This window comes from Pleurodeles waltl, chromosome 2_2 (genome assembly GCF_031143425.1).
Source record: "Pleurodeles waltl isolate 20211129_DDA chromosome 2_2, aPleWal1.hap1.20221129, whole genome shotgun sequence".
In the NCBI taxonomy this organism is placed as follows: domain Eukaryota; kingdom Metazoa; phylum Chordata; class Amphibia; order Caudata; family Salamandridae; genus Pleurodeles; species Pleurodeles waltl.
The window spans coordinates 460,238,635-460,264,354 of NC_090439.1; the positions used below are offsets into that span (position 1 = coordinate 460,238,635).

Consider the following 25,720-nt stretch of genomic DNA (forward strand, 5'->3'; position numbering starts at 1 on the left):
TAACAACTATTTGAATATACTATGAAAGAAATGTGTGTAGCTACAACAAGAAACAATAGAATGGTTCATTAAAACATTCAAATGTTTGTAGTAAACCTTTTTTACGCCTGTTAGAAATTTATAAAATGAAGTGTGTAACTGCCTTGACGTATGGGGCTGACATATGGATCTTCTGTGATTCCTCCACGTTAGAACAGGAGGAGAATCGCTTTTACAGGCGTTTGTTTTTTGGGAGTAGGCCCAGGTAGTCAACATTATTATTTATGTGAGCAACTGGCCCTGTCCTATGTGGCTGACCTGGTGGGGCTTGCCCCACTCCTCCTTCAGACCTAAAAATCGAGTAATGAGAAAGCATTATTCAACAAATAAGCAATCACCAACTGTCTTAATTGTGACTGTGGGATCACGATCCATGGTTGACTTATGTTGAAAAAATCTTTGAAAACACTAGGCAAGCCTGAACAGTTGACATCATCACATACTATTAAAGGAGGAAAGCATAATAAGGAGAGGGAGTGCTACTTGAATTTTGGAACTGCAAGCAGAGAGCTGATTAAGCCTACCCTGTGGGACTTAGCTACAATTTATACTGGCATGACCACTGAACAATATTTGTTTATTGTGAAAAATGCATGGGAATCAGTGCTTCTGACCAAAGTTTTGCGTAGAGCATAAGAAGTTACTGCAGTTTCCAGCTACGTCACTTTGATACAAAATCTATTCTGCTCTGCCTTGTTTGACAAATCTTCCCCTTAATCCCTTATCCATATTTGTTTTAACCAAAAATGTTTTTAATCGGACTGGTAGACAAGTACCTGGTACCCGTTTCAAAATTAGGGATTTTATCAACACAGGCCTGCTTTTTATTTTCTTCATATGTTGTCTGATCCAATTGTGAGTCATGCAGAGGGAGGAATCCTGAAAACTGCCCTAGGTTATATAAAATGAATAGATTCAATGAATCTGTTTTAAACGCACCAGGGCACTTTATTTCCTTTTACGATTTCATGATACCCATGATCATACGGTGTATATTCCAATCCTAGAAAGTTACTGTTTGATCCGTAAATTTAAATACTGCCGTACAATGTATCGATTTTAAATTACTGCAGGAAGCTGGCTTCGTATATACTACATCAAAATGAGATACAGTGTGCACAGAATGCAGGGGGTCCCCAGGGGTTTAACAGAGGCTAAAGTAGATAATACTAATGCTCTCTTTTGTGGTCGAGCAGTTAGATTTATCAGAGGGTAGTGCAAAGCATTTGCTGTACACACACAGACAATAGAAGCACACACTTAATGACTAAACTCCAGACCAATGGTTTTTATATAGCAAAAATATATTTTCTTAATTTATTTTTAGAACCACAAGATTCAAGTTGCAGTTGAGTACTTCAATAGATTTGTATTTCACATAGGCACCAAACATATACTCTCAGGAGCTCTGGGGCAGCCCGGTGCAGGGTGCAAACAAGGTGTCAGGTCTCCAATGATTCTCAATGAGGGGACCCTGGGGGTCACTCAGAGGCTGCAGGCAAGGTCCCGGAGGTTGTCCCTGGTAAACTACAGGCTGGACAGGGAGGAGGGCCGCCTACTGAACGTTGCTGCACCAGGGGTCTGTTTTTCCAAGGCCTGGGGGCTGTGAGTGCAGTGGGTCTTTAGGCAGATATCTTCGTCCAGAGCTTTTGAAGTCAGGGGGGTCCTCGGGATTTCCTCTGCAGGCAAAGCCGTGGAGGGGTCAATTCAGGGTGGGCACTTGCTCTAATCGCCTGGGGATCCTCTGTAGCTGGTTGGGCTACCTGGACACGGGCCGTGGGCGTCCGGTGCAGAGTGGTTAGGACTCATGCATTCTGAGTGAGGTTGGGGTCCTTAGGGGTTGTTTCTTCTTGGACAGGGCCGCTGTCCACGGGAGTTCTTGGTCCTCTTGGGTGCAGGGCAGCTTTCTGGAGCTTGGCAGAGGTCGCTGGTCTCGATGGATACGTCGCTGTTCTTTTGCAGGTTCTTTGAAGCAGGATACAGGCTGGGAGGACTGGGGCCAAAAGCAGTTGACTTCCTTCTCTGCTGGGGGTTTCAGCTAAGCAGTCCTTGTCAGGTCACCAGGAATCTGGTGAGCTGGGTTCAGGGAGGCCCCTAAATCCTAGATTTAGGGGCGTTTTGGGGGTTAGATGGCAGTGGCCAATGGCTACTGTCCCCGAGGGGGACTACACCCTCCTTGTGCCCACTCCTTCTGAGGAGGGGGGCACAAACTTAATCCTATTGGTCCGGTCCCTGTCCTCCAAACCAAGATGGAGGAGTCTGCAGGGAGGGGGTTGCCTCAGTTCTGGACACCTTAGGGGTAGGTCCTGGCTGGGGTGGTCACTCCTCCCTGTTTTCCCTAATTTTCTCAGGACTTGCTACCAAAAGTGGGGCTTTGTCCAGGGGGTGGGGGGGGGGCATCTCCACTACCTGGAGTGCCCTGGGGCCCTGTAACCCGAGGCATGAGCCTTTGAGGTTCCCCACTAGGTGTAGCAGTTCCTGCAGGGGTGAGGTGTGAAGCACCTCCACCCAGGACAGGCTTTGTTTCTGTCCACCAAGAACAAAAAGGCTCTAACCCCATGAGGTCAGAAACTTGTCTCAAAGTGGCAGGCTGGCACAGACCGATCAGTCCTACACTAGCAGTTTGGCTAACATACAGGGGCATCGCTAAGATGCCCTCAGTGTGCATTTTTCAATTAATCCCACACTGGCATCTGTAAGGAAATGCCTCCTTGGCATGGTTGCCCCCTGACTTTTTGCCTTTGCTGATGCTATGTTTACAATTGAAAGTGTGCTGAGGCCTGCTAACCAGGCCCCAGCACCAGTGTTCTTTCCCTAACCTGTACTTTTGTATCCACAATTGGCAGACCCTGGCATCCAGATAAGTCCCTTGTAACTGGTACTTCTAGTACCAAGGGCCCTGATGCCAAGGAAGGTCTCTAAGGGCTGCAGCATGTCTTATGCCACCCTGGAGACCTCTCACTCAGCACAGACACACTGCTTACCAGCTTGTGTGTGCTAGTGAGGACAAAACGAGTAAGTCGACATGGCACTCCCCTCAGGGTGCCATGCCAGCCTCTCACTGCCTATGCAGTATAGGTAAGACACCCCTCTAGCAGGCCTTACAGCCCTAAGGCAGGGTGCACTATACCATAGGTGAGGGTACCAGTGCATGAGCATGGTACCCCTACAGTGTCTAAACAAAACCTTAGACATTGTAAGTGCAGGGTAGCCATAAGAGTATATGGTCTGGGAGTCTGTCAAACACGAACTCCACAGCACCATAATGGCTACACTGAAAACTGGGAAGTTTGGTATCAAACTTCTCAGCACAATAAATGCACACTGATGCCAGTGTACATTTTATTGTAAAATACACCACAGAGGGCACCTTAGAGGTGCCCCCTGAAACTTAACCGACTATCTGTGTAGGCTGACTAGTTTTAGCAGCCTGCCACGAACCGAGACATGTTGCTGGCCCCATGGGGAGAGTGCCTTTGTCACTCTGAGGCCAGTAACAAAGCCTGCACTGGGTGGAGATGCTAACACCTCCCCCAGGCAGGAATTGTCACACCTGGCGGTGAGCCTCAAAGGCTCACCTCCTTTGTGCCAACCCAGCAGGACACTCCAGCTAGTGGAGTTGCCCGCCCCCTCCGGCCAGGCCCCACTTTTGGCGGCAAGGCCGGAGAAAATAATGAGAAAAACAAGGAGGAGTCACTGGCCAGTCAGGACAGCCCCTAAGGTGTCCTGAGCTGAAGTGACTCTAACTTTTAGAAATCCTCCATCTTGCAGATGGAGGATTCCCCCAATAGGGTTAGGATTGTGACCCCCTCCCCTTGGGAGGAGGCACAAAGAGGGTGTACCCACCCTCAGGGTTAGTAGCCATTGGCTACTAACCCCCCAGACCTAAACACGCCCTTAAATTTAGTATTTAAGGGCTACCCTGAACCCTAGAAAATTAGATTCCTGCAACTACAAGAAGAAGGACTGCCTAGCTGAAAACCCCTGCAGAGGAAGACCAGAAGACGACAACTGCCTTGGCTCCAGAAACTCACCGGCCTGTCTCCTGCCTTCCAAAGATCCTGCTCCAGCGACGCCTTCCAACGGGACCGGCGACCTCGACATCCTCTGAGGACTGCCCCTGCTTCGAAAAGACAAGAAACTCCCGAGGACAGCGGACCTGCTCCAAGAAAAGCTGCAACTTTGTTTCCAGCAGCTTTAAAGAACCCTGCAAGCTCCCCGCAAGAAGCGTGAGACTTGCAACACTGCACCCGGCGACCCCGACTCGGCTGGTGGCGATCCAACACCTCAGGAGGGACCCCAGGACTACTCTGATACTGTGAGTACCAAAACCTGTCCCCCCTGAGCCCCCACAGCGCCGCCTGCAGAGGGAATCCCGAGGCTTCCCCTGACCGCGACTCTTTGAACCTAAAGTCCCGACGCCTGGGAGAGACCCTGCACCCGCAGCCCCCAGGACCTGAAGGACCAGACTTTCACTGGAGAAGTGACCCCCAGGAGTCCCTCTCCCTTACCCAAGGGGAGGTTTCCCCGAGGAATCCCCCCCTTGCCTGCCTGCAGCGCTGAAGAGATCCCGAGATCTCTCATAGACTAACATTGCGAACCCGACGCCTGTTCCTACACTGCACCCGGCCGCCCCCGCGCTGCTGAGGGTGAAATTTCTGTGTGGACTTGTGTCCCCCCCGGTGCCCTACAAAACCCCCCTGGTCTGCCCTCCGAAGACGCGGGTACTTACCTGCAAGCAGACCGGAACTGGGGCACCCCCTTCTCTCCATTCTAGCCTATGTGTTTTGGGCACCACTTTGAACTCTGCACCTGACCGGCCCTGAGCTGCTGGTGTGGTGACTTTGGGGTTGCTCTGAACCCCCAACGGTGGGCTACCTTGGACCAAGAACTAAGCCCTGTAAGTGTCTTACTTACCTGGTTAACCTAACAAATACTTACCTCCCCTAGGAACTGTGAAAATTGCACTAAGTGTCCACTTTTAAAACAGCTATTTGTGAATAACTTGAAAAGTATACATGCAATTTTGATGATTTGAAGTTCCTAAAGTACTTACCTGCAATACCTTTCGAATGAGATATTACATGTAGAATTTGAACCTGTGGTTCTTAAAATAAACTAAGAAAAGATATTTTTCTATAACAAAACCTATTGGCTGGATTTGTCTCTGAGTGTGTGTACCTCATTTATTGTCTATGTGTATGTACAACAAATGCTTAACACTACTCCTTGGATAAGCCTACTGCTCGACCACACTACCACAAAATAGAGCATTAGTATTATCTATTTTTACCACTATTTTACCTCTAAGGGGAACCCTTGGACTCTGTGCATGCTATTCCTTACTTTGAAATAGCACATACAGAGCCAACTTCCTACAGCATCAGTGTAGGTTTATTGTGCTGAAAGTTTGATATCAAACTTCCCAATATTCAGTGAAACCATCTGGAGCTGTAGAGTTCGTAATAACAAACTCCCAGACCATATACTCAATATGGCAACACTTCACTTACAATGTCTAAGAATGGACTTAGACACTGTAGGGGCATACTGCTCATGCAGCTATGCCCTCACTTGGGGTACAGTGCACCCTGCCTTAGGGTTTTAAGGCCTGCAAGAAGGGTGTCTTACCCATACCACAGGCAGTAGTTTGTGGGCATGGTACCCTGAGAGGGGTGCCATGTCGACTTTGCCTTTTTCTCCCCACCAGCACACACAAGCTGCAAGGGCAGCTTGTGTGTGCTGGTATGACACCTAGTAAGTCGAGAGCAGCCACTCTAATACTATTTTAGGAAAGGTTGGAATTGTATTCTTTTAAAAGTTCCTACTGTTTTAAGCGAGGACCCACGCTGATAGTTATATTTAAGGAGCATGCGGGGACTACCAAACACGCGTCTCCTCACCTTCAGGAATAATTTTTACATCTCCCTCCCCCTTGGTCCGTGTTCAGTGGCCTCGGGGGTAGGGACTCTTGATCCTAGCCCTCCCCCCTCCATTTCTCCCCTTCCCCAAAAGCACATTAACAGCCGCCATTTTAGGTGGGTTAGCGGAGTAGTTCATTTTCCTTGTCTTCCAGGCTATTTTTAGCACGGATGCAAGCTGCGCGCAGCGGGCATGCTGCTGGTGCGCCAAAGGCAAGGCGTCTGTGCCAGACCGGGCCCAGTCCCATGTCCATGTGGTCCAAGAGGAAAGAATCAAGTATCCCTCCAATTTCCTCCATTCTGTGAGACCTGATCCACAGAGTGCCTGCACCCATAGTATGGACCCTGTGAACTTCAGGCACCACTGTTCAGAGAGCTTATGGTCACCGCAACCTACTTTGGATAATCATGATTCAGCAGCCCAGGTTGGTAGTAAATGTTCTATCCTCCTAGCAAATTGTTGCTCATTGGTAGCACACAAATTAGACATATTTGCTCCTGGAACAGGTTAAACCTCCGATTTTCTTTTTGACTGAGACCTGGCTACATGAGGGTTCGGCGCCTGATGTTGTCTGGATCTACCTAGCGGATTTTTTATAAATAGGCTCGACAGAGCTTCCCCCAGAGGTGGGGGCAGTGCGATCATTTATAGGGACAACCTAATGGTTTACTCACACCCCTTGCAGTTAATAGGATGTGAAAGCATGTACTTTTCCATCAATTTGAATCCCCAATATACCCTGTCAGGTGCTCTGGTTTATCGCTCTCCGCGTCCCGCTGAAAACTTTCTACAGTCCTTTGCAGATAATACTGCTGAGATGGTATGCTCTAAACCTAATTTCACTCTGCTGGGTGACTTCAACATTCATGCAGAGGAGGTAGACAATTTGGTAACTAAATATTTACTCTCTGACATGGATGCCTTAAATCTAGTACAATTGATCAAGGGTCCGACGCATAATAGGGGTCATACGATTGACTTTGTTTTTTCAAATGTTACAGAACTAAAGCCCACGTCTCCTCGCCCTTTGGCTTGGTCCGACAACTTTCTGATAACACTTGAATTAGCCATTTTCAGGCATAGGAAACTTATCCTTAATGCATCTTTACCTACTAGGCGCTGGCGTAATCTTAAAGCTGATGCTTGGATTAATTTTCTAGAGAGGCATAAACCATTTCCAAAAAATAATAATATGGACAGGTCAGAGTCCTTTAATAACTGGATCAGTGACAGCTTAGATGCTCTTTTGCCTTTTTCCACTAACGTAAAAGGACGCAGTAGACAGAGCTCTCCTTGATTTACCCCGCATCTTCTACATCTCAAAAGGGAATGTAGAAAATTGGAAAGGAGATGGCGGAAATCATATGATGAAGCGTTAAAACAAGGAACCATTCGATCCTATCACACTGAAATTAAAATAGCCCAAATTGGCTATTACTTCACAAAAATTTAGCTGGCGGAAAATTCTCCTAAAGAGATTTTTCGCATATTCAATGAGCTTACCCAGCCACAGGAGGCCCTGGCACGCTTGGATGCTTCCCAGGAACATGTTAACAATCTTGCAACCTACTTCCAACAAAAAGTACTAGACATCTACTCGACCCTCTCCCTAGAGCTGCCGACCAGGCACAGAAGGTAATGGAACAGAAGTCTATGGATTCCGCTATTCTCTCAGAATTTTCTCCGATATCTGAAGACGACGTGGGTAAATCTCTCATGTCTTAAGTTCAGATCCTCCCTTGATCCAGCCCCTCCCCAGGTGCCGACATTAGGTGCTGCAGTGACGGTTCCTGGTATTACAAATCCCTTGGATTTTTCACTGTCCTCTAGGACAGTACCAGAACAATGGAAACATGCCATTGTTAAACCACTTTTGAAGAAACCTAATCTTGATCCTGCATTGCTTAGCAACTATAGACCCATTTCATTGCTACCCGTTCTCTCTAAAATAGTTGAAAAGCATGTTAATACTCCACTTTTCTGTTTCATGGAGGATGATAATGTCCTTCACGCTACTCAGATGGGTTTCAGGCCACTACATGGCACTGAGACGTCTTTGATCGCTATCACAGAAGACGCCAGAAGACACTTAGACCAGGGTTTGGAGACAGCTATCATTCTCCTATATCTTAGCGCTGCGTTTGACACGGTGGACCTGGATATATTAACTGATAGGATACCAGAGACTGGAATATCTGGATATGCCATAGACTGGATCACTTCCTCTATTAAGGATAGATCATATCAAGTTTTAGACAGATGAATAAGTTACTTACCTTCGGTAACGCTTTTTCTGGTGGATACAGTAACTACCTGTGGATTCCTCACCTAAAGAATTCCCCCCTCGCACCAGCCCTCGACGGAAATTTCTTCTAGCTCTGCACGTCGACGATGACGTCACAATCGCCCGACTCCACGCGACGCCACATGACGTCATCCAGGCAATAAGAAGCCCTCGTCGACGTGCAGATGTCAGTTATCACCATTTTTTTACGTGCCATAGAGGCGAACAGGTTAAACCTAAAGAGTACACATTCATCCAGAATGAATGAAAATAAAACATTTATTATAAAACTCATTATAAATAACAGTTATGAATACTCAATTCGAGAGAAAACTATACATATGAATGTATTATCCAAGTCCAAAATGTCTTCTTCAACTATCTTAATTTGCAAAGGAAAAGTATATACAGTCATCACAACTATATACATGAAACAGCTATATACATATATATATACACAAGATCAAGGATGCACACCCAAAGAGATCTTGGCTTGACCAGTCAGGCAACGGGGAGGCGGGTGGGACCGTGAGGAATCCACAGGTAGTTACTGTATCCACCAGAAAAAGCGTTACCGAAGGTAAGTAACTTATTCTTCTGATGGATACACCTACCTGTGGATTCCTCACCTAAAGAATAGAGTCACCAAGCAGTATAACCTCTGGTGGTGGGTGCCCGAATGGTCAAACCAAGAAATCTTGCAGCACCGAGCGAGCAAAATGGCCATCCCTCCTAACCTCAGAGTCCAAATAGTAATGTTTGGCAAAAGTATGGAGGGATGCCCAGGTCGCTGACCTGCAGATGTCAGCCACAGGAACACCTCTAGCCAAAGCCGATGAAGTTGCTTTGGCTCTGGTGGAATGGGCATGAAGCCCGACAGGTGGATCTCTCTTCGCCAAAGAATAGCAGATCTTAATACATAGAATGACCCACCTGGATAGCGTTCTCTTGTGGACCGCTCTACCTTTCCTCTTCCCCACGTATCCAACGAAGAGCTGTTCATCCTGTCTGAACTCTTTCGTCCTAGCGACGTAGAAGCTCAGTGCTCTTAGCGGATCCAGCCGGTGGAGCCTCTCTTCCTCCTTGGATGGGTGAGGTGGAGGGTAAAGGGAAGAGAGTAATTGACTGCCCCAGGTGAAAGGGTGTAACAACCTTCGGTAGGAAAGCCGCCTTGGTCCTCAACACCACTTTGTCCTTAAAGAAAGAAAGGTATGGGGTTTCTACAGTGAGAGCCTGAAGCTCGCTAACCCTTCTGGCAGATGTAATGGCCACCAGGAAAACAGTTTTGAATACTAGGAACCGTAAAGAGCAAGAGTGCATAGGTTCAAACGGGGCCCCCATAAGAAAAGTTAAGACTAAGTTAAGGTCCCACTGAGGCATAATGAATGGTGTGGGTGGATACTTATTAGTGAGTCCCTTTAGAAACTTTAAAACAATTGGTGATTTAAAGAAGGATGGTTGATCAGGAAGGCACAGAAAAGCAGCTAGTGCAGACAGATAACCCTTAACAGTGGCAATTGCAAAACCTTTCTGTGCCAGATGGAGTGCAAATGACAAAATGTCAGATAAACCAGCTTTTAAGGGATCTAAACTATTCTCTCCACACCAGCTTGTAAATTTAGCCCAACGATTAGCATAGATTGACTTGGTGGAGTGTCGCCTGGCCGATAAAATAACTTCCACCACATCTGGAGGGAGAGAAAAGGAACTCACATTGCCCTGTTCAATCTCCAGGCATAAAGATGCAGGCTCTGGAGGTGGGGGTGTAGAATCTGCCCCTGCGACTGCGAGAGGAGGTCCACCCTGCAAGGGAGATGGAGCGGAGGGCACTGAGAGAGTTGGAGTAGGTCCGAATACCACACCCTTCTCTGCCAATCCGGAGCAATTAAGATGACTTGAGCTCGGTCTTGGCGGATCTTCCTGAGAACTCAAGGAATCAAGGGTATGGGGGGGAAACGCGTAAAGCAACTGACCCTTCCAGGACATCTGAAACGCGTCCCCCAAAGCTCCTTGCACCGGATACTGGAGGCTGTAAAATAGCGGACACTGCGCATTCTCTTGAGTTGCAAACAGATCTATTTGTGGATATCCCCACATCCGGAAGATACGGAGAACTAGATCTGGATGAAGACGGCACTCGTGATCGACCGAGCTGCGTCGACTGAGAATGTCTGCACGCACGTTCAGGACTCCGGCCAAATGATGTGCAATCAAGCAGATCTTGTGTTCCTGAAGCCAGGACCAGAGACTTAGAGCTTCTCTGCAGAGAAGATTCAACCCCACTCCTCCCTGTTTGTTTATATACCACATCGCGGTCGTGTTGTCCGTCAGAACTTGGATTGACTGACCGCGAATGGAAGGGAGGAGGGCCTTGAGAGCGAGACGTACTGCCCGCAACTCTAACAGATTGATGTGTAACCTCTGTTCCCCTGGAGACCAAAGGCCCTTGATCTCCAGGTCCCACAGATGAGCTCCACACCCTAGAGTGGAAGCATCCGTTACCACCGTGGCCACTGGAGGTGGCAGCGAGAACGGCCTTCCTTGAGACAGGTTGTCGACCGCTGCCCACCATCGAAGATCCACTGCAGTGTCTCTGGAGATCTTTATTGAATCCTCGAGATCCCCTTTGTGCTGAAACCACTGCCTGCGGACGCACCACTGAAGAGCCCTCATGTGTCAGCGTGCATGAGTGACCAACAGTATGCAAGAAGCAAACAGACCGAGCAGACGAAGGATCTTGAGGACTGGAACTACTGCTCCATTTTGAAACATTGGAATCAACGGCTGAATATCCTGGACCCGCTGGGGTGGAGGAAAGGCCCGATTCAATGTCATGTCCAACACTGTCCCTATGAACAGGAGGCGTTGAGAGGGCTCCAGGTGAGATTTGGGTACATTGACTGAAAAACCCAGGTCGTACAACAATTGAGTCGTCGACTGGAGATGGCACCGAACGAGCTCCGGAGTTTTGGCTTTGATCAACCAATAGTCCAGATAGGGAAACACAGCTATCCCCCTTCTTCTGAGCTCTGCTGCTACCACCGCCATCACCTTTGTGAAGACTCGAGGTGCTGAAGTATGACCAAAAGGGAGGACCGCAAACTGATAATGCCTTTTGCCAATAGGGATAATACCTCCTGCTGTAATAGGAGAAGATGGTCTTCTGAACAGAAGGATGGGCGGGGAGGGAAGATAGGAGGGAATTCCCGAAAGGGAAGAGCATACCCCTTCTTCACAATGTCGATGACCCAGGAGTCTGATGTTATAACCTCCCACATTGGAAGAAAATGGGCAAGTCTCCCCCCTACCGGAGACAAGTGGACAGGGAGTGGAGGAGGACTACGGCTGCGTTCCTTGCTGCACCCCTCCCGAGGAAGAGGAAGAGGCAGAGTGCTGCAAGGTGGCTCCTCTCGTACGGACTCTGCCCCTGAAGGATCTGTATGGCAGGGTAGAAGCAGATTGTTGTGGTCCTTGCAATCTTCCACGAAAGGAACCACATCCAAATCCTTTAAACCTCCGAAAACCTCTAAAGGAGGATGAGGCTGACGACTGGAGTCCCAAAGATCTTGCAGTCGCACTGCTTTCCTTAAAACGTTCCAGGGCAGAGTAAGCCTTTGTGCCGAAGAGCCTCTCCCCATGAAAAGGAAGATCAAGAAGTGTGGCCTGCACGTCCAATGAGAAGCCAGATGACCGTAGCCAAGACTGCCGTCTAGAAACTATGGTCGTGCCCATAGCCCTAGCCACCGAGTCCGAAGTATCCAATCCCGACTGGATCACCTGAGTCACAGCTGCCTGTGCATCCGCCAACAGCTGCAACATCTCCTGAGACAAACTAGGGTGGCCCTTCACCTCTTCCATAAGGGCATGGATTTAACGCCCCAGTATGCAAGTTGCATTGGAAGATTTTAAGGCCATACTGCAAGATGAAAAGGTCTTTTTTGCAGTATGGTCCATCTTTTTTGACTCCCTGTCCGGAGGTGTCCCAGGAAACGAGCCAGGAGAGGATCTGGACGAACAAAAGGCTTGCACCACTAGACTCTCCGGAGTTGGCTTTCTGGAGAGAAACACCGGATCACCAGGCGCCGCCCTATAGCGACGAGCCACCGCTCTGTTGACCGCAGCGGTGGACACAGGTTTCAACCAGATGTCCTTAATGGGGTCCAGCAGAGCCTCATTGAAGGGCAAAATAGGCTCAGCAGAAGCAGAAGCTGGGTGTAAAACCTCTGTCAATAAATTTCGTTTGACCTCCGCAGTAGGAAGGGGAAGGTCCAAAAAGTCTGCAGCCTTCAGAATGACTGCGTGGAATGAAGCAGCTTCCTCCGTGATCTCTCCAGGGGAAGATAGATCCCATTCCGGGGTAGTGTCCAAGCCACTGGCTGTATCCAGTCCCTGGAAGTCACCAGAGGGCTCCAAAACTTCACCTTCCTCCAGGTGTTGTCTTGCGTACTCTTCTTCCTCCAAAAGTCGAAGAGCCAGACGTCTTGATTTAAGCCTTGACTCCAAGCCTGGAGTCGATAAGGCGTCGGCCGACGCCGAAGATCTTCGTCGGCGCCGAACCTCGGATCCGTCCGAAGCCGGAAGCTCCGACTCCATAGGATTCTTAGACGTCGATCGGATCCGAGGCGAATCCAACAGCGCTGTAGCAGGTGTAGTCAGCCTGGGCGACGTCATAGGCATCGGCGCCGCTTCAGGTGCAGCATGTAAAAATGGGGTTAAAGGCGTCGATCCATAAGACGCCGGAACACTCAAATCATAGGCCAGAGGGCCAGACGGACCTGCATGACTTCCACCCGGCGTCATGGAAGCAAAAATTTTAAATATTGCGTTTATAAACGCTGCAGGAGCTGTTCCTGGAGCTGTGAAAGCCGGGTATTGCTGCTGCTGCACCGGCGCCGGCATAGATGCCGAGGAAGGTCCAGGTAACTCCTGGCCAGGAGAACCTTCTGGCCTCTGGGGAGGCTCGACCTCAAACACCGACCCGGGTGACGTCGGGGTCGTAGGAGGCAGAGGGGTGACGGTCGGGCTTATCTCCCACGTCGGACGACGCCGAGCTGACGGAGAAGCCGATCTTGACCTGGACCGTCCCTTGCTCGATCGGCACCGAGATCCGTGACAGCGCCGAGAGTCACTATGATGGTGACGAGACCTCGAGGATCTCGAAGAAGACTCCCTCCGATGACGCCTCTCCTTCTTCTGCTTGGACCGAGCCAAGAACAATTTCGCCTCCCTCTCTTTAAGTGCCTTAGGATTCATGCGCTGACATGAGCCGCATGACTCGACCTCATGATCGGAACTAAGGCACCAGAGGCAATTTTCGTGGGGGTCGGTAACCGACATTCGACCCCGCACTGGCTACAAGGTTTGAAGCTGGATTTTCTTGGCTGCGACATCGTAACCGTCGTTGGAAACAGTAGCTCCCTGTGAGCCTCGAAGAATTAACCGTTACTCGGGCACGGAAAAAAGGGAACTGACGTCTGCACATCGACGAGGGCTTCTTATTGCCTGGATGACCTCATGTGGCGTCGCGTGGAGTCGGCCGATTGTGACATCATCGTCGACTACAGAGCTAGAAGAAATTTCCGTTGATGGCTGGCGCGAGGGAAGAATTCTTTAGGTGAGGAATCCACAGGTAGGTGTATCCATCAGAACATATTTTTCAGAGCATGTTAAAAACAGCTGTGGAGTCCCACAGGGATCTTCCCTCAGCCCCTCCTTATTTAATATCTATATGTTACCTCTCGCACACATAGTCAAGCCTTTTGGGCTGGCCTTGGTATCATATGCAGACCACACACAGCTACTGGTATCACTATCTAATGACTCTTGCACTAATGGTTCAGCACTTGGTCCATGCCTCCAAGCTGTGGCGGCATGGATGTCCTTAAGCAAGTTAAAACTCAATGATAATAAGACGGAAGTGATGATACTCGGGCAGCATACAAAACCCATTTCAAATCCATCGATCATGGAGGGTCTGGGATACTTACCACCACCCAAAGCACTCATTAAGTCTTGGTGTCTGGCTTGATCCACAATGGTCCATGGCGCATCAAGCTAATAACATTTCTGCCATCTCTTTCGGCCTCCTCAGGCTTCTAAGGAAGGTCTTTACAATCTTACCTTTGATAGCCAAAATAATTATTATACAGGTATTGATTGGTTCACATCTGGTCTATGGAAATCCATTGTATACTGGAGCGCCTGGATATGTGATCAAAAAGTTGAAGATAGTCCAGAATGCTTCTGTACGTTTGCTTCTGAACATACCTAAACATGACTATAAAAGAAGGAATTTCCTCTCTCCACTGGCTTCCTGTCGCTAAGCGGATACAATTGAAGACACTGTGCCATATGCATAGAACACTGCACAATAGAGGTCCGGAATTGCTGAGGACATTGGCCTCCTTTTACTCACCTAATAGGCCAGTTAGATCCTCAACAGCAATCTTAGTAGTGACCCCTAAAGTGAAGAAGGCCAGATGGGGTGGAAGATCCCTAGCTTGTCAGGGGGCAAAGTTATGGAACTCCCTACCATGTAGCCTACGGGTGACGAGGCATGAACTAACCTTCTGCAAGGCTTTAAAGACTTGACTGTTCAAAACATAATTCCTTACACTTCTATCCCTGATTCAAAGTGTCCTAGCTCCTAGCACTGGGAGGCCTCCAGGTAGCCATGCGCTATAAAAATCTACATAAGATAACATGTGCTTGGTGAGGGGTCCCCCCCGGGTGGCATAATACATGTTCCACCCCATGGGGACCTTCCCTGGCCACAGGGCCCTTGGTATCATGGGTACCTTTTACAAGGGACTTAACTGTGGGCCATGGTTGTGTCAATATTCTGGAAGCAATGGTACAGATTTTGGGAAAGAACACTGGTGCTGGGGTCTGGTTAGTAGGATCCCAGCACACTTTCAATTAAAGTTGGCGTCAACGAAAGTAATCTTCAGAAAGGAGAAACCACTCCAAAAACAATGCACAGATAAAACTGGAAGCATCCTTTTAGGTGAAGTAGTGTAAACCTTAAATATTTATGCCTACTTTTAGTTCACATTAGTTTGACAATGAACTCATAGTGTCAACTAAAGTTCTGCAGCAAGTCTTACTGCCAGGCCCTTGGAGGAGAGCTAACCTCATTATGTTCTGTTAGGCATTTCATTAAGGGCAAGGTTGTAAACTGGGAAGAAGTAGCTAAACAAGTTATCTGCAATCTCAATATACAACTCACAGCATCTAAATTTAGATATATCTCAATTTTACACTGTTATGAGTACATTTATGGCAAGGTGTGGCAACACCACTCATTTAATTGCAAATGGTGTTAATCTCAATTACTTTATCACATATGTATAAGCATACATTCCAAGACCTACTAAAGCTCTGATGCCATGCATCCATTTGTGTAAATCCAGACTCCCAGTGTTAGAAGGGATTAGAAAAACAACCCAATAGAAGGTGTCTGTAGAATAATATCACAGCGACATGTAAGACTTCTGAATAACATGCAGGGGCCTTGTGTGGTAGAACAGATCCCTCAGACACTCAAGATAGCAGTCCATCATTATTCTTAAGAATTCCCAGCGCATAAGAGTATTAGAATGCCACAGAGAAATAAATATATACGTTCCTATAAAAGACAAATATAAATTACAAAGATAACCTACCATAGTTGCTTCTGGCGTGTGAGCCAACACTGTATTCTGCAAAGTATTGTCTGAGGTGGAAACATAAGACAACCTACTCATGCTAGCACTTGAAGACAGGGATGCAGAAGGGAAACTGTCAGCACTAGGAACTCTTGCCAAAGAGGTTTTAGTTAATGTTGGAGAGTCATAAAACCTAAGAGGGGGCAATTGAAAAGGAAGATGTTAATTAAATGGCAATTGATTGATACAAAAATGAGATTTAGGGTTATGGTGTACAATCTAAATCAGATGGACTTAAACTAAAAGATATTGGGAATATGACACTCAGAAAAACTTGGTAATGTTGGTCAAAAAACAAATCACTAGTTATATTTGAGACTAGCAGCTCCAGTCACACAGGTATTCAAGAAAGTTCAAACAAACTGACTTTCACAACATTATGAGTTTTGTACCTCAAGTTACATTCCACAAAAGTGATATCATTCACCATACCTTAATATGAGTAACGTGCAAGTCCCACAAGTAGTAATTCATTGCCATTATGATACTTCCTTTTAAAAATGGGGCATAAGTGAACAGTGTAGGAAGCTGGCTCTGTATATACTATCTCAAAGTGAGAGATAGTGTGCATAGAGTTCAAGGGTTCCCCTTAGAGGTTGATAGTGGCAAAAATAGATAATTCTAATGCTCTATTTTGTGGTAGTGTGGTTGAGCAGTAGGCATATCAGAGGGTAGTGTTAAGCATTTGTTGTACACACACAGGCAATAAATGAGGAACACACACTCAAAGACTTAACTCCAGGCCAATAGTTTTTATATAGGAAAATATATTTTCTTAATCTATTTTAGAACCACAAGATTCAAGATTTGCGGTAAGTACATAAAATGCAAGGTACTTAACACAGGTAAGTATAGAACTTTGATTTAAAACAGTAGTACACTCAGTTTTGGTTAAAATGGCAATAAGCTATTTTAGAAGTGGACATAGTGCAAAAATCAACAGTTCCTGGGGGAGGTAAGTTTGGGTAGGTTTCTCAGGTAAGTAAAGCACTTACACAGTCAATCTCCTGGGCATAGGCAGCCCACCATTGGGGGTTCAGGGCAATTCCAAAGCCACAGCACCACAGGGCCGGTCAGGTGCAGAGGTCAAAGGTGGGCCAAAAACATATAGGCACCTATGAAAAACAGGGGTGCTCCAGTCCTAGTCTGCTTACAGGTAAGCACATGTATCCTCGGGGAGCAGACCAGGGGGTTTAAATTTGTATTATCTAGTTTTGCCACTATCAACCTCTAAGGGGAACCCTTGGACTCTGTGCACACTATCTCTCACTTTGAGATAGTATATACAGAGACAACATCCTACAAGAAGGCTAAAAGAAATTGCGGCAACTACTGTAAAACATTACGTTAATTTCATTAGCTGTTTAAGAGAAGGCAGGCCTGGAGGTAGACTATGATGCAACAGTTTTTTAATCATATACGTTAGGTATAGGCAAGAATAATTCCTGTTCCAATCACCTCCTGGTACTATTCTTTAAACATCTATATAACTTGATCAGTTTCAAACTCATCTTATTTCACATAGCCAGATCTGAAAATAATGTTGCATTTAATAGGAGGACAATAATAGTTTCAATTCTCAAACTGAGTAACCCCAGCCATTAATTTGGAGTTTTAATGTCCTATACCTTTTTCCAATATGAAAAAAAATTCTGATCACAGTTCTACCAAACAGGTTGTGGAATTCCATCTAATTCTTTCTCATGAGTCCAGATCTAATTAAGCCTTGTAGGCCCACAAGCCTAAATTGGTGGTCTTTAAGTACTTGCCTGAAGATAGTAGGAAGTACTGATAAACCTATGATGATGTGATCTTTCAATGCTGAGAATGTATCTGACTGCTGAAAGTCAATTTCTTTTGGGGTCCTGCAGAGAATAGGTTGTAGACAGAAATACATCTTATGATTAGTTCTCCTGCATAGGAAACCCTTAACAGTAGTCATGGTGTTTTGGTCCCATATGACTTTTTTGCTTTAAGCAGAAGTTTAAGTTAGGTGTAAGATGACTGCAAGGAAAATAACTCCTCCCACAAGCCCTTCCCCACTCCTAAGGGTCCAACTGATCAGTACAGATTATCAGATCACTCCTTTAGGGTAAGGGCCATGGAATTGTGGGAGGTAAATAGCTGTTGCTGAGTTGACAGCATCTCGAGATCCAGCATCAAACATTTCCAGGGTCTGTTCCTACCAGAAGAGAAACACAACACAGTACATAATAACTTCCTTCCAAGATCTCCTCTCCTTTGTGCATACCAGAAAGACCTTATATGCTTTGCCTTATTTCCACTCATCTACATGAATAGAATAATCAATATCACTTAAAAATGTACAAAAGTGATAAGTGATTCATCTTGTGCCCTTAAAAACACCCAGGTATTTCACTGAAGGCATCTTGGCCCTTTACAGGCTGCTTGAACGTTATTTCACTAATTCCAATATTAGTCTGCTTGTGTAACTGGTACAGAAAATCCTTGTAGTGATTATTATCAAAGGGCATTTATAGGTGCTCTTTTGATCAAGGAATGACAGCACAGGCACTTCATCGTCCAGTTCCTAAACGTTAATAAAGGAGTTCAGTGATAACTCATGTTTTTAACTCATGCTTCATGGTCACTGAGACTTGGAGATCATAAGAGAACTCAGACTTCAAACCTTAAGGAAACTCCGATTCTCAGCCACAATGCCACCTGAAAATTGCAGCCTAGAGCAAAAGCTAAGTCAAAAACAAACCTCTCCCTACAAACCTGTGATAAGAGAAGATGAGCTTGAAGCACTAGTATACATCAGCGGCACCTGGTGGCAAAGAACCTTTTCATGACGTGTAGGAAGTTGGCTTTGTATATACTATTTCAAAGTAAGAAATAGCATGCACAGAGTCGAAGGGTTCCCCTTAGAGGTAAGATAGTGGCAAAATTAGATAATTCTAATGCTCTATTTTGTTGTAGTGTGGTCGAGCAGTAGGCTTATCAGAGGGTAGTGTTAAGCATTTATTGTACACACACAGGCAATGAGGAACACACACTCAAAGACTTACTCCAGGCCAATAGGTTTTTATATTGAAAAATATATTTTTAAGAACCACAGGTACAAGATATACATTAAACACTTTAAATGTAAGGTAATTCACTTAGGTACTTTAGGAACTTTGAATGAAAACAATATCAGGTACAGTCTTTCTAAAAATGGCAATAAGCTATTTTCAAAGTGGGCACACTGCAAAATTCAACAGTTCCTGGTCGAACACAACTGAGATCAATACTGACCGTGATGCCTGGGATGTAACGAGGAACATGGCGGACAGCTAACGCGCTGGCCGTGAATCTCTCGTCGGGCGAGAGACGCCAAACAACGTGCGACCTCAGACGCGAGACGGATCTCGCCGTTAGCGTCCAGGAGAGCTGCGGCGGTACACTTGCGACTCTGGTATCGGCGCCCCCCCCCGGCGAGGGGGTGAAGATTGGAGGGACGGTGCGATTCCGGGGAGGAATCCTTGGAGGAATTCTCCTCGCGCATTGTTGCGCGCTTCTCCCTTTCCAGCGTTCGGGGAAGCCCTTGGAGGCGCTCCAGGACGATCTTTTCAGCGGTGTGACGGCGGTAATATTGACTGTGCGCTTTAGGCGAGTCAGAGTATACACGCTATACACATTCTGGTGGGCGCCTTTGTTTTTTTTTTTTCTTTTTTTTTTCTTGGACAGAGTATACCATCAGGGCTGCTTCTCCAGGAGGAACAGGTATTACTCTAATCCTGTTGAAAGGGCTGCAACTTAAGTAGGTGCAAGGGTTTGTGGAGAATTTGAATACCCGGCTTTTGGCTTTGCGCTCTGCATTCTGTCAGGACTTACTAGGCTTTTCCTACATTTAAACTTCTGACATTTTCTTTGATACTGTATAACTTGTCTGCGCAAAAGGGGTTTAACGCTCCGATTTGTATTGGGTGGTGAAACAGACACCGTCTACCTGGCGTTCCCGTGTTTCATCTTGCACTGTTTTTTCCAGCTTTACCTGTGAATATGGCACGGGCATAAGGACTCTGGTCAATAGGCGTGCTAATTTGATTTTTTTTCCTGATAGTGGTTGGTTGGTCTTTGAAACCCGCGTGGTGGGCTGGTAACCTAAAAAAAAAAAAAGGGGGGGGGATGAATAATCTCTCCTATTAGGCCACGTTAGTTTCTAAATCTCCCCCTCCGAGTGTTTTTTTTTTTTAGGTCGGAAATAAATTAAGAAGAAAAAACGGCGAACAAGAAGGGGGGGTTATTGACCTCGGCGAAGGGTGGTGGGGTGGTGTCCTGGAAGCAGGCATCGAACTCCAGTATTTGGACAGAAGCAGTGAGGGGTGTGCGACGTGGAAGATCTTTTACCTCTCGCTGTTATCTTCGTGGGAGTATACCGGATACTCCGGGGGTCTTCACCAGATGTAACTTAAATGGGAGCGGAGTAAGAAGGGATTGCGAGAGTGTTGGAGCCTCACGGTGCATGTCACCAATTAAACGTCGTCCCAGGGGGGTTCGGGCAGAAGCCAATGACCCGATTGTTGCAAGGAAAAGCTAGCCCGGCACCCGGGGTGGGACTGTTAAGCCTCGGACTCAGTTATCTGGGACAGTAGAGGCAGGTAGAGCAGACCTAGACCTCAAATTGCACGGTGAGGGGATTGACTTTACAACATCATTGGGGGGGAACTCTCTACCACTTCTGGAGGAAAGCCAAACGGAGCCTCAAGGGAGCAGTGAATCTTTGATTACAAGGTACTTTCAGACTGCTATTCCTCCACCACAATCTATGGCAGGCGTTCAGCCGGCCTTAGCTGACTCTGGGGCATTAGATCTAGTTGAAGGCTGTTTAGCAGTAGATTCAGCCCAAATTCCACTAGAAGAGGAACCAGTTAAGCAGAGAGAGGGTCCCTCTAAGACAGCACCCTTGTTGGAAGTTGAGGGTAATTCCTCTAGTGGATTAGCATCGCGCGACATGGATGTTCAGGCTTTGTTAATCTCTCTTACTAATGAGATTAGGGGAAAATTTGAGATTTCAGAAACTAATCAAACTAGGATTCGGTAGGCCTGTGAAGTTTAGGAAACTAAAATCAATTTGCTAACCGACCGGTTGGGGAAGTTGGAGGCAGTGGTGGAGGCTCATGAGGAGCGCGTGTTAGCCCATTCTAAGGATATTTTACAATTAAAACATGGAGAGAAGATGCTGCAGGACAAGTTAGAGACATTGGAAAACAACATGAGGAGAAATAATATCAGGCTTTTAGGAGTCCCAGAGGGTTTGGAAGGGGAGAACATTAAGGGCTGTGTGATTGCTTTGATCAAGGAGGTCCTCCCCAATACAGTAGGGATTAATCTGGATGAGGACATCCAGAGAGTTCATCGTGATCCTTTCAAGAAAAATCCCGGGAGAAAGAACCCTAGGAGGATTTTGATAAATTTCAACACATATTCTATTAAGGAAAGAATCCTGTCTGAAGCCCTTAAAGTTGGAGCCTTCTCCAAGGGGGATTGGTCTTTCAAGATAAGATCAGATGTGTCTAAAGCAACGTTAGACAGGCAGTGGGAACTGGGAAACTTTATGCGGAAACTTCGTGCCCTAGGGGCTACAGTTCAACTAAGGTTCCCGGCTGCTCTCCGTATTATGTGGAAGAATAAAATGTAGAACATGAGACCCCGGGGAGGTTAGCGCATTTATAGATCAGATTAAGGCGTCTCAATAAGATCTAGTGGAAAGTCCCGCCCGACGAGGAGTTCAAAACAAGGATAACAGGTTGGTTATCCTAGTAGAAATAGGGAGGGTTCCTCCAGGGGGGGGGGGGGTGGTGGTGGTTTTGGGGGCGTGTTGGTGTTGGGTGTGGGAGGCACAGGGTGTAGGGGTTCGGTTTGGGTAAAGGGGTTTGAAAAGGATAAAAACATGAATAGTCCTCATAACTTGTCTAATAGGTTGGGGGGTTCTGCGTCTTGTGTTCTTCCTTTCCTTTAAGATGTCTGAGTATGGCAATTTAAAGCTGAGATTTCTTTCTTGGAATGTGAATGGGTTAAGGGTGCTTGGTAGGAGGAGGAAGATTTTTGAATACTTGCGATTGGGGGAGGAGGAGATCATTATACTACAGGAAACCCACCTTCAACAAAGTGAGTGGGAGAGCTGCCTTAAACAGTTGAACTGGGTTTCATTTAGCGCTTGTTCTTCCCAAACTAGCACAATAAAAGGTGTGGCAGTTTTGGTTAAGAAATTTACGAGGTTTAAGGTAGGATTGGTACAGGTTGATTTTAGAGGAAGATGGGTAGTGGTAGAACTGTGTGTATGCGGTTATTGGATCACTGTGGCGGGTTATTACGGGCCGAACATCGACGATCCAACGCCATTTCAGGATTTATTTAATATTTTACTTTCAGCTAGGTACCCAGTGGTATTAGGTGGGGATTTTAACATTTTGTTAGACCCTGCTCAAGACAAGTCAACTCCCCGGGGTACAGTCAATTCACCTAAAACAAGGGCATTGGTGAAACAAGCGATGCAGGATTTAGGCATGGTAGATGTTTGGCATTGGAGAAGGGGTGAAGGAGACAGATACACATTTCACAATAACAAATATGGGCACAGATCTAGAATAGATTTTTTTTTAAATTCATAAAAGTTTATGCCCAGAGGTGAGAAGGGTAGCCCACAATATACCATATCTTTCAGACCATTCAGCGGTAACACTACACTTGGGTATCAGGGTCACAAACAAGGGTATTAGAAGTTCAATTAATCGTGCTTTACTTTTAGACTACGTAATAGTAGAAGCATTAAAAAAAGATACAAGAGAATTTTTTCATATGAATCAAGGTACTGCTAGTTTATGGTGTGTTTGGGATGCATTCAAGGCTTACATAAGAGGAAGGTTAGTGAGTCTAGCTACTTACAAGTATCGAGAAGAGAGGGAAAAGCTGGGCAATATGGAATTGTCATTAAAAACGCTTCGAGTCTCAATGTATAATGCACGGTTAGAAGGGAAAAACGATCTATTAGAGGAGCTGTCTCGGCAAGAGGAAAAGGTTCGGACTTCCTTAGACGCGTTTTTGGAGAATCGCAGCAGGTTAAAGTGGGAAAGTAGTCAATATGCACACTTTGAATATGGAGAAGGTTGTAGTAAGCTGTTAGCGTGGAAGGTTAAGTCAGACCTTTCCAAAAGGCATATCCTATCAGTTAAATCCGAACTTACGAATCAGATATGTACGGAGCAAGAAGAGATTGAGGCGGCATTCGTATTTTTTTTCAGGAGATATATTTAGAAAGTTCGGTTAACTCGGAAGAGTCGGTGAGAGAGTTTTTAGATAAAGCATCTCTCCCAGCATTAGAGGAGTCTAAAATGCGCTCATTGAATGATAAGTTAAGTAAGGATGAGCTTGTTGAAGGTATAAAGGCGTTGAAAAAAGGAAAGGCAGCTGGGCCAGATTGTCTACCCAATGAATTATATAAGGCTTTGGGGGATGAACTCGTTCCATTCTTACTAGAGTTATTTAATTCTATGTTGATAGATGGGGCCCAAATACCGAATTCCTGGAGAGAGGCGATAATTTGTTTATTGCTAAAGCCAGGTAAGGACTTGCTAAAGCCAGGTAAGGACTCAATGTCTTGTTCATCATATAGGCCCATCTCCTTGTTGAATGCGGACTACAAACTTTATACAGGGATCTTAGCTAAGAGATTGGGGGGAGCCATAAGCAATTTGATACATTTGGATCAAAAGGGCTTCATGAAGGGGAGGCAACTTCATGAAGTAACTCCTGAGTTATTTGCTGCAATAGATCTAGCGGAACAAGAGAAGGCCCCACTGGCAATTTTGACTTTTGATGCGGCTAAGGCCTTTGACCGTGTTAATTGGTTGTTTTTAAGGGCTGTGTTGGAAAAAGTAGGCTTGGGAGTTCCCTTTGTTAGGGCGATAGGGGAATTGTATAGATGCCCCTTAGCGAGAGTTTTGGTTAATGGCCATTTATCAAAGGAATTCAGGATCTGGCGGGGTACGCGTCAGGGTTGTCCCCTATCTCCTTCGCTCTTCAATTTATAAATTGAACCCTTGGCTATTTTACTTCGGTCTTGTAAGGCGGTTATTCCATTTCGAACTCGGGGGAGGGAAAAAAAGCTAGCGTTATACGCAGACGATTTAATGATATATACGAGCGATGTTAGGTCTACTTTACCTAGGGTCAACACCTTGATGGAACAATTTGGTAGATTTTCTGGGTACAGCATAAACACAGAAAAGACGGAAATAATGTGTTGGAATTTGACGTATGTTTCCCCCTTAGTTAAACAGGAGATTAGATACTTGGGGATCCGATTAACAAATGATCTTAGCGAGGTAGCTAAAGTGAATTTTGACATAGTACATAGGGAAACTAAAAAACTGTTAAAGGCGTGGGCCGCTCTTCCTCTCACGATAATCGGTAGATCCAATATTTTGAAGATGTGCATTCTTCCAAAATTTACTTTTTTGTTCAACTCTATCCCATTAGAGTTTAAGAAGAGCTGGTTTAAAAAACTACAGGGGGACCTATCTTCATTTGTATGGGCTTCTAAGGGAGTAAGGATTTCATGGAAAAGGATGAGTAGGAAAAAAGAGTGGGGGGTATTGCATCTCCGGACCTGTTTAGGTACTATTTGGCTTTTCAATTGAAAAACATTAGAGTCTTATTGAAGAAAAAGTCAGAGTATGATTCAGTCTGGAGAGCGTTAACAGCACATCTTGAGGAAGGAGCAGATCATTTCTTACACAAATTCGGACATCCTAGGTATTTTAAGAAGGTTCGTTTGAAACTTCCCAGACAGGCATGCAATGTTTGGATGTATTTTCGGAAGGTGTTAGAGATTCCTTACTTCTGCAGTTCTGCCCCCATTTGGGACTCACCTGGTACCCCTGAATGCCTCATCGATAAATTATCAATCCCCTTGAGAGCGAGTGGGATGGTAAGATGGGGCCAGATAACAGATGGATCTGAAGAGTTAAGTTGGTCTGCTTTCCAGGATGCTACTGGGGGGACAGTTTCTAGATTCAAGTACTTTCAGATTTCTAGTTGGGTAAAATCTCGACCAGTAGGAGAAATAGGGATGAGCGTATGGGAAGGGAAATTAAACCAGATAATAATGAATAAAGAGGTTGCATTGTGGTACCACGCTCTGTTGGAAACAGCAGAGGATAGTGCATCCCTCCCCTTGTTGAAGTGGGGGGCGATCTTTCCAACATTAGATGTCATAGCACTGTGGCAAAAGTCTTGCTCAGAATTGTGGCTTACTACTAGGCTAGCAGGGTTGAAGAAAAATCACCTGTTTACACTCCATAGGGTGTATTGGACACCGGCCAGATTAACAGCCATCGGGAAAACCCATAAAAACTGTCCAAGATGCGGGGAAGACAAGGCAGACGATATTCATATGTTTTGGCAATGTTCTAAGTTGTTGAGCTATTGGGGGGGTATAGGGAATACCTTAAAGGTAATCTTCAACATTAATTTAGTCTTAAATCTATCAACAGTGGTGTTTGGGGTCTGGGAACAGGGTACAAAGTATCGGAGACTGTCAGTACATCAGGAGCATTTGTTGTTTATATTAATCCTCCTAGCTAGACGAGAAATATGTTGTAAATGGATTGATCCTTTTCCACCCCGTGCATCGGACTGGCAAACATCTGTAAATCGAATATGGACATTGGAACAACGATGCCCCCTTTCTAGAAAAGACAATTTTTGGATGCATTGGGAGAATGTTTATCAATAGTGTTTTTTTTTGTATAGGTTTCTG

The 25,720-nt window shown here is 45.9% G+C and overlaps 1 protein-coding gene across 2 annotated transcripts in view; it reads right to left on the reverse strand.

The window, feature by feature from the left end:
• CEP192 (centrosomal protein 192) overlaps nt 1-25,720 on the reverse strand; it is a 1,702,116-nt gene that overhangs the window by 1,168,589 nt on the left and 507,807 nt on the right. For both annotated transcript variants that reach the window (XM_069219927.1, XM_069219928.1), the window contains one exon: nt 15,910-16,084. In XM_069219927.1, the coding sequence (XP_069076028.1) occupies nt 15,910-16,084 (175 nt within the window). The remainder of the gene's footprint in view (nt 1-15,909; nt 16,085-25,720) is intronic.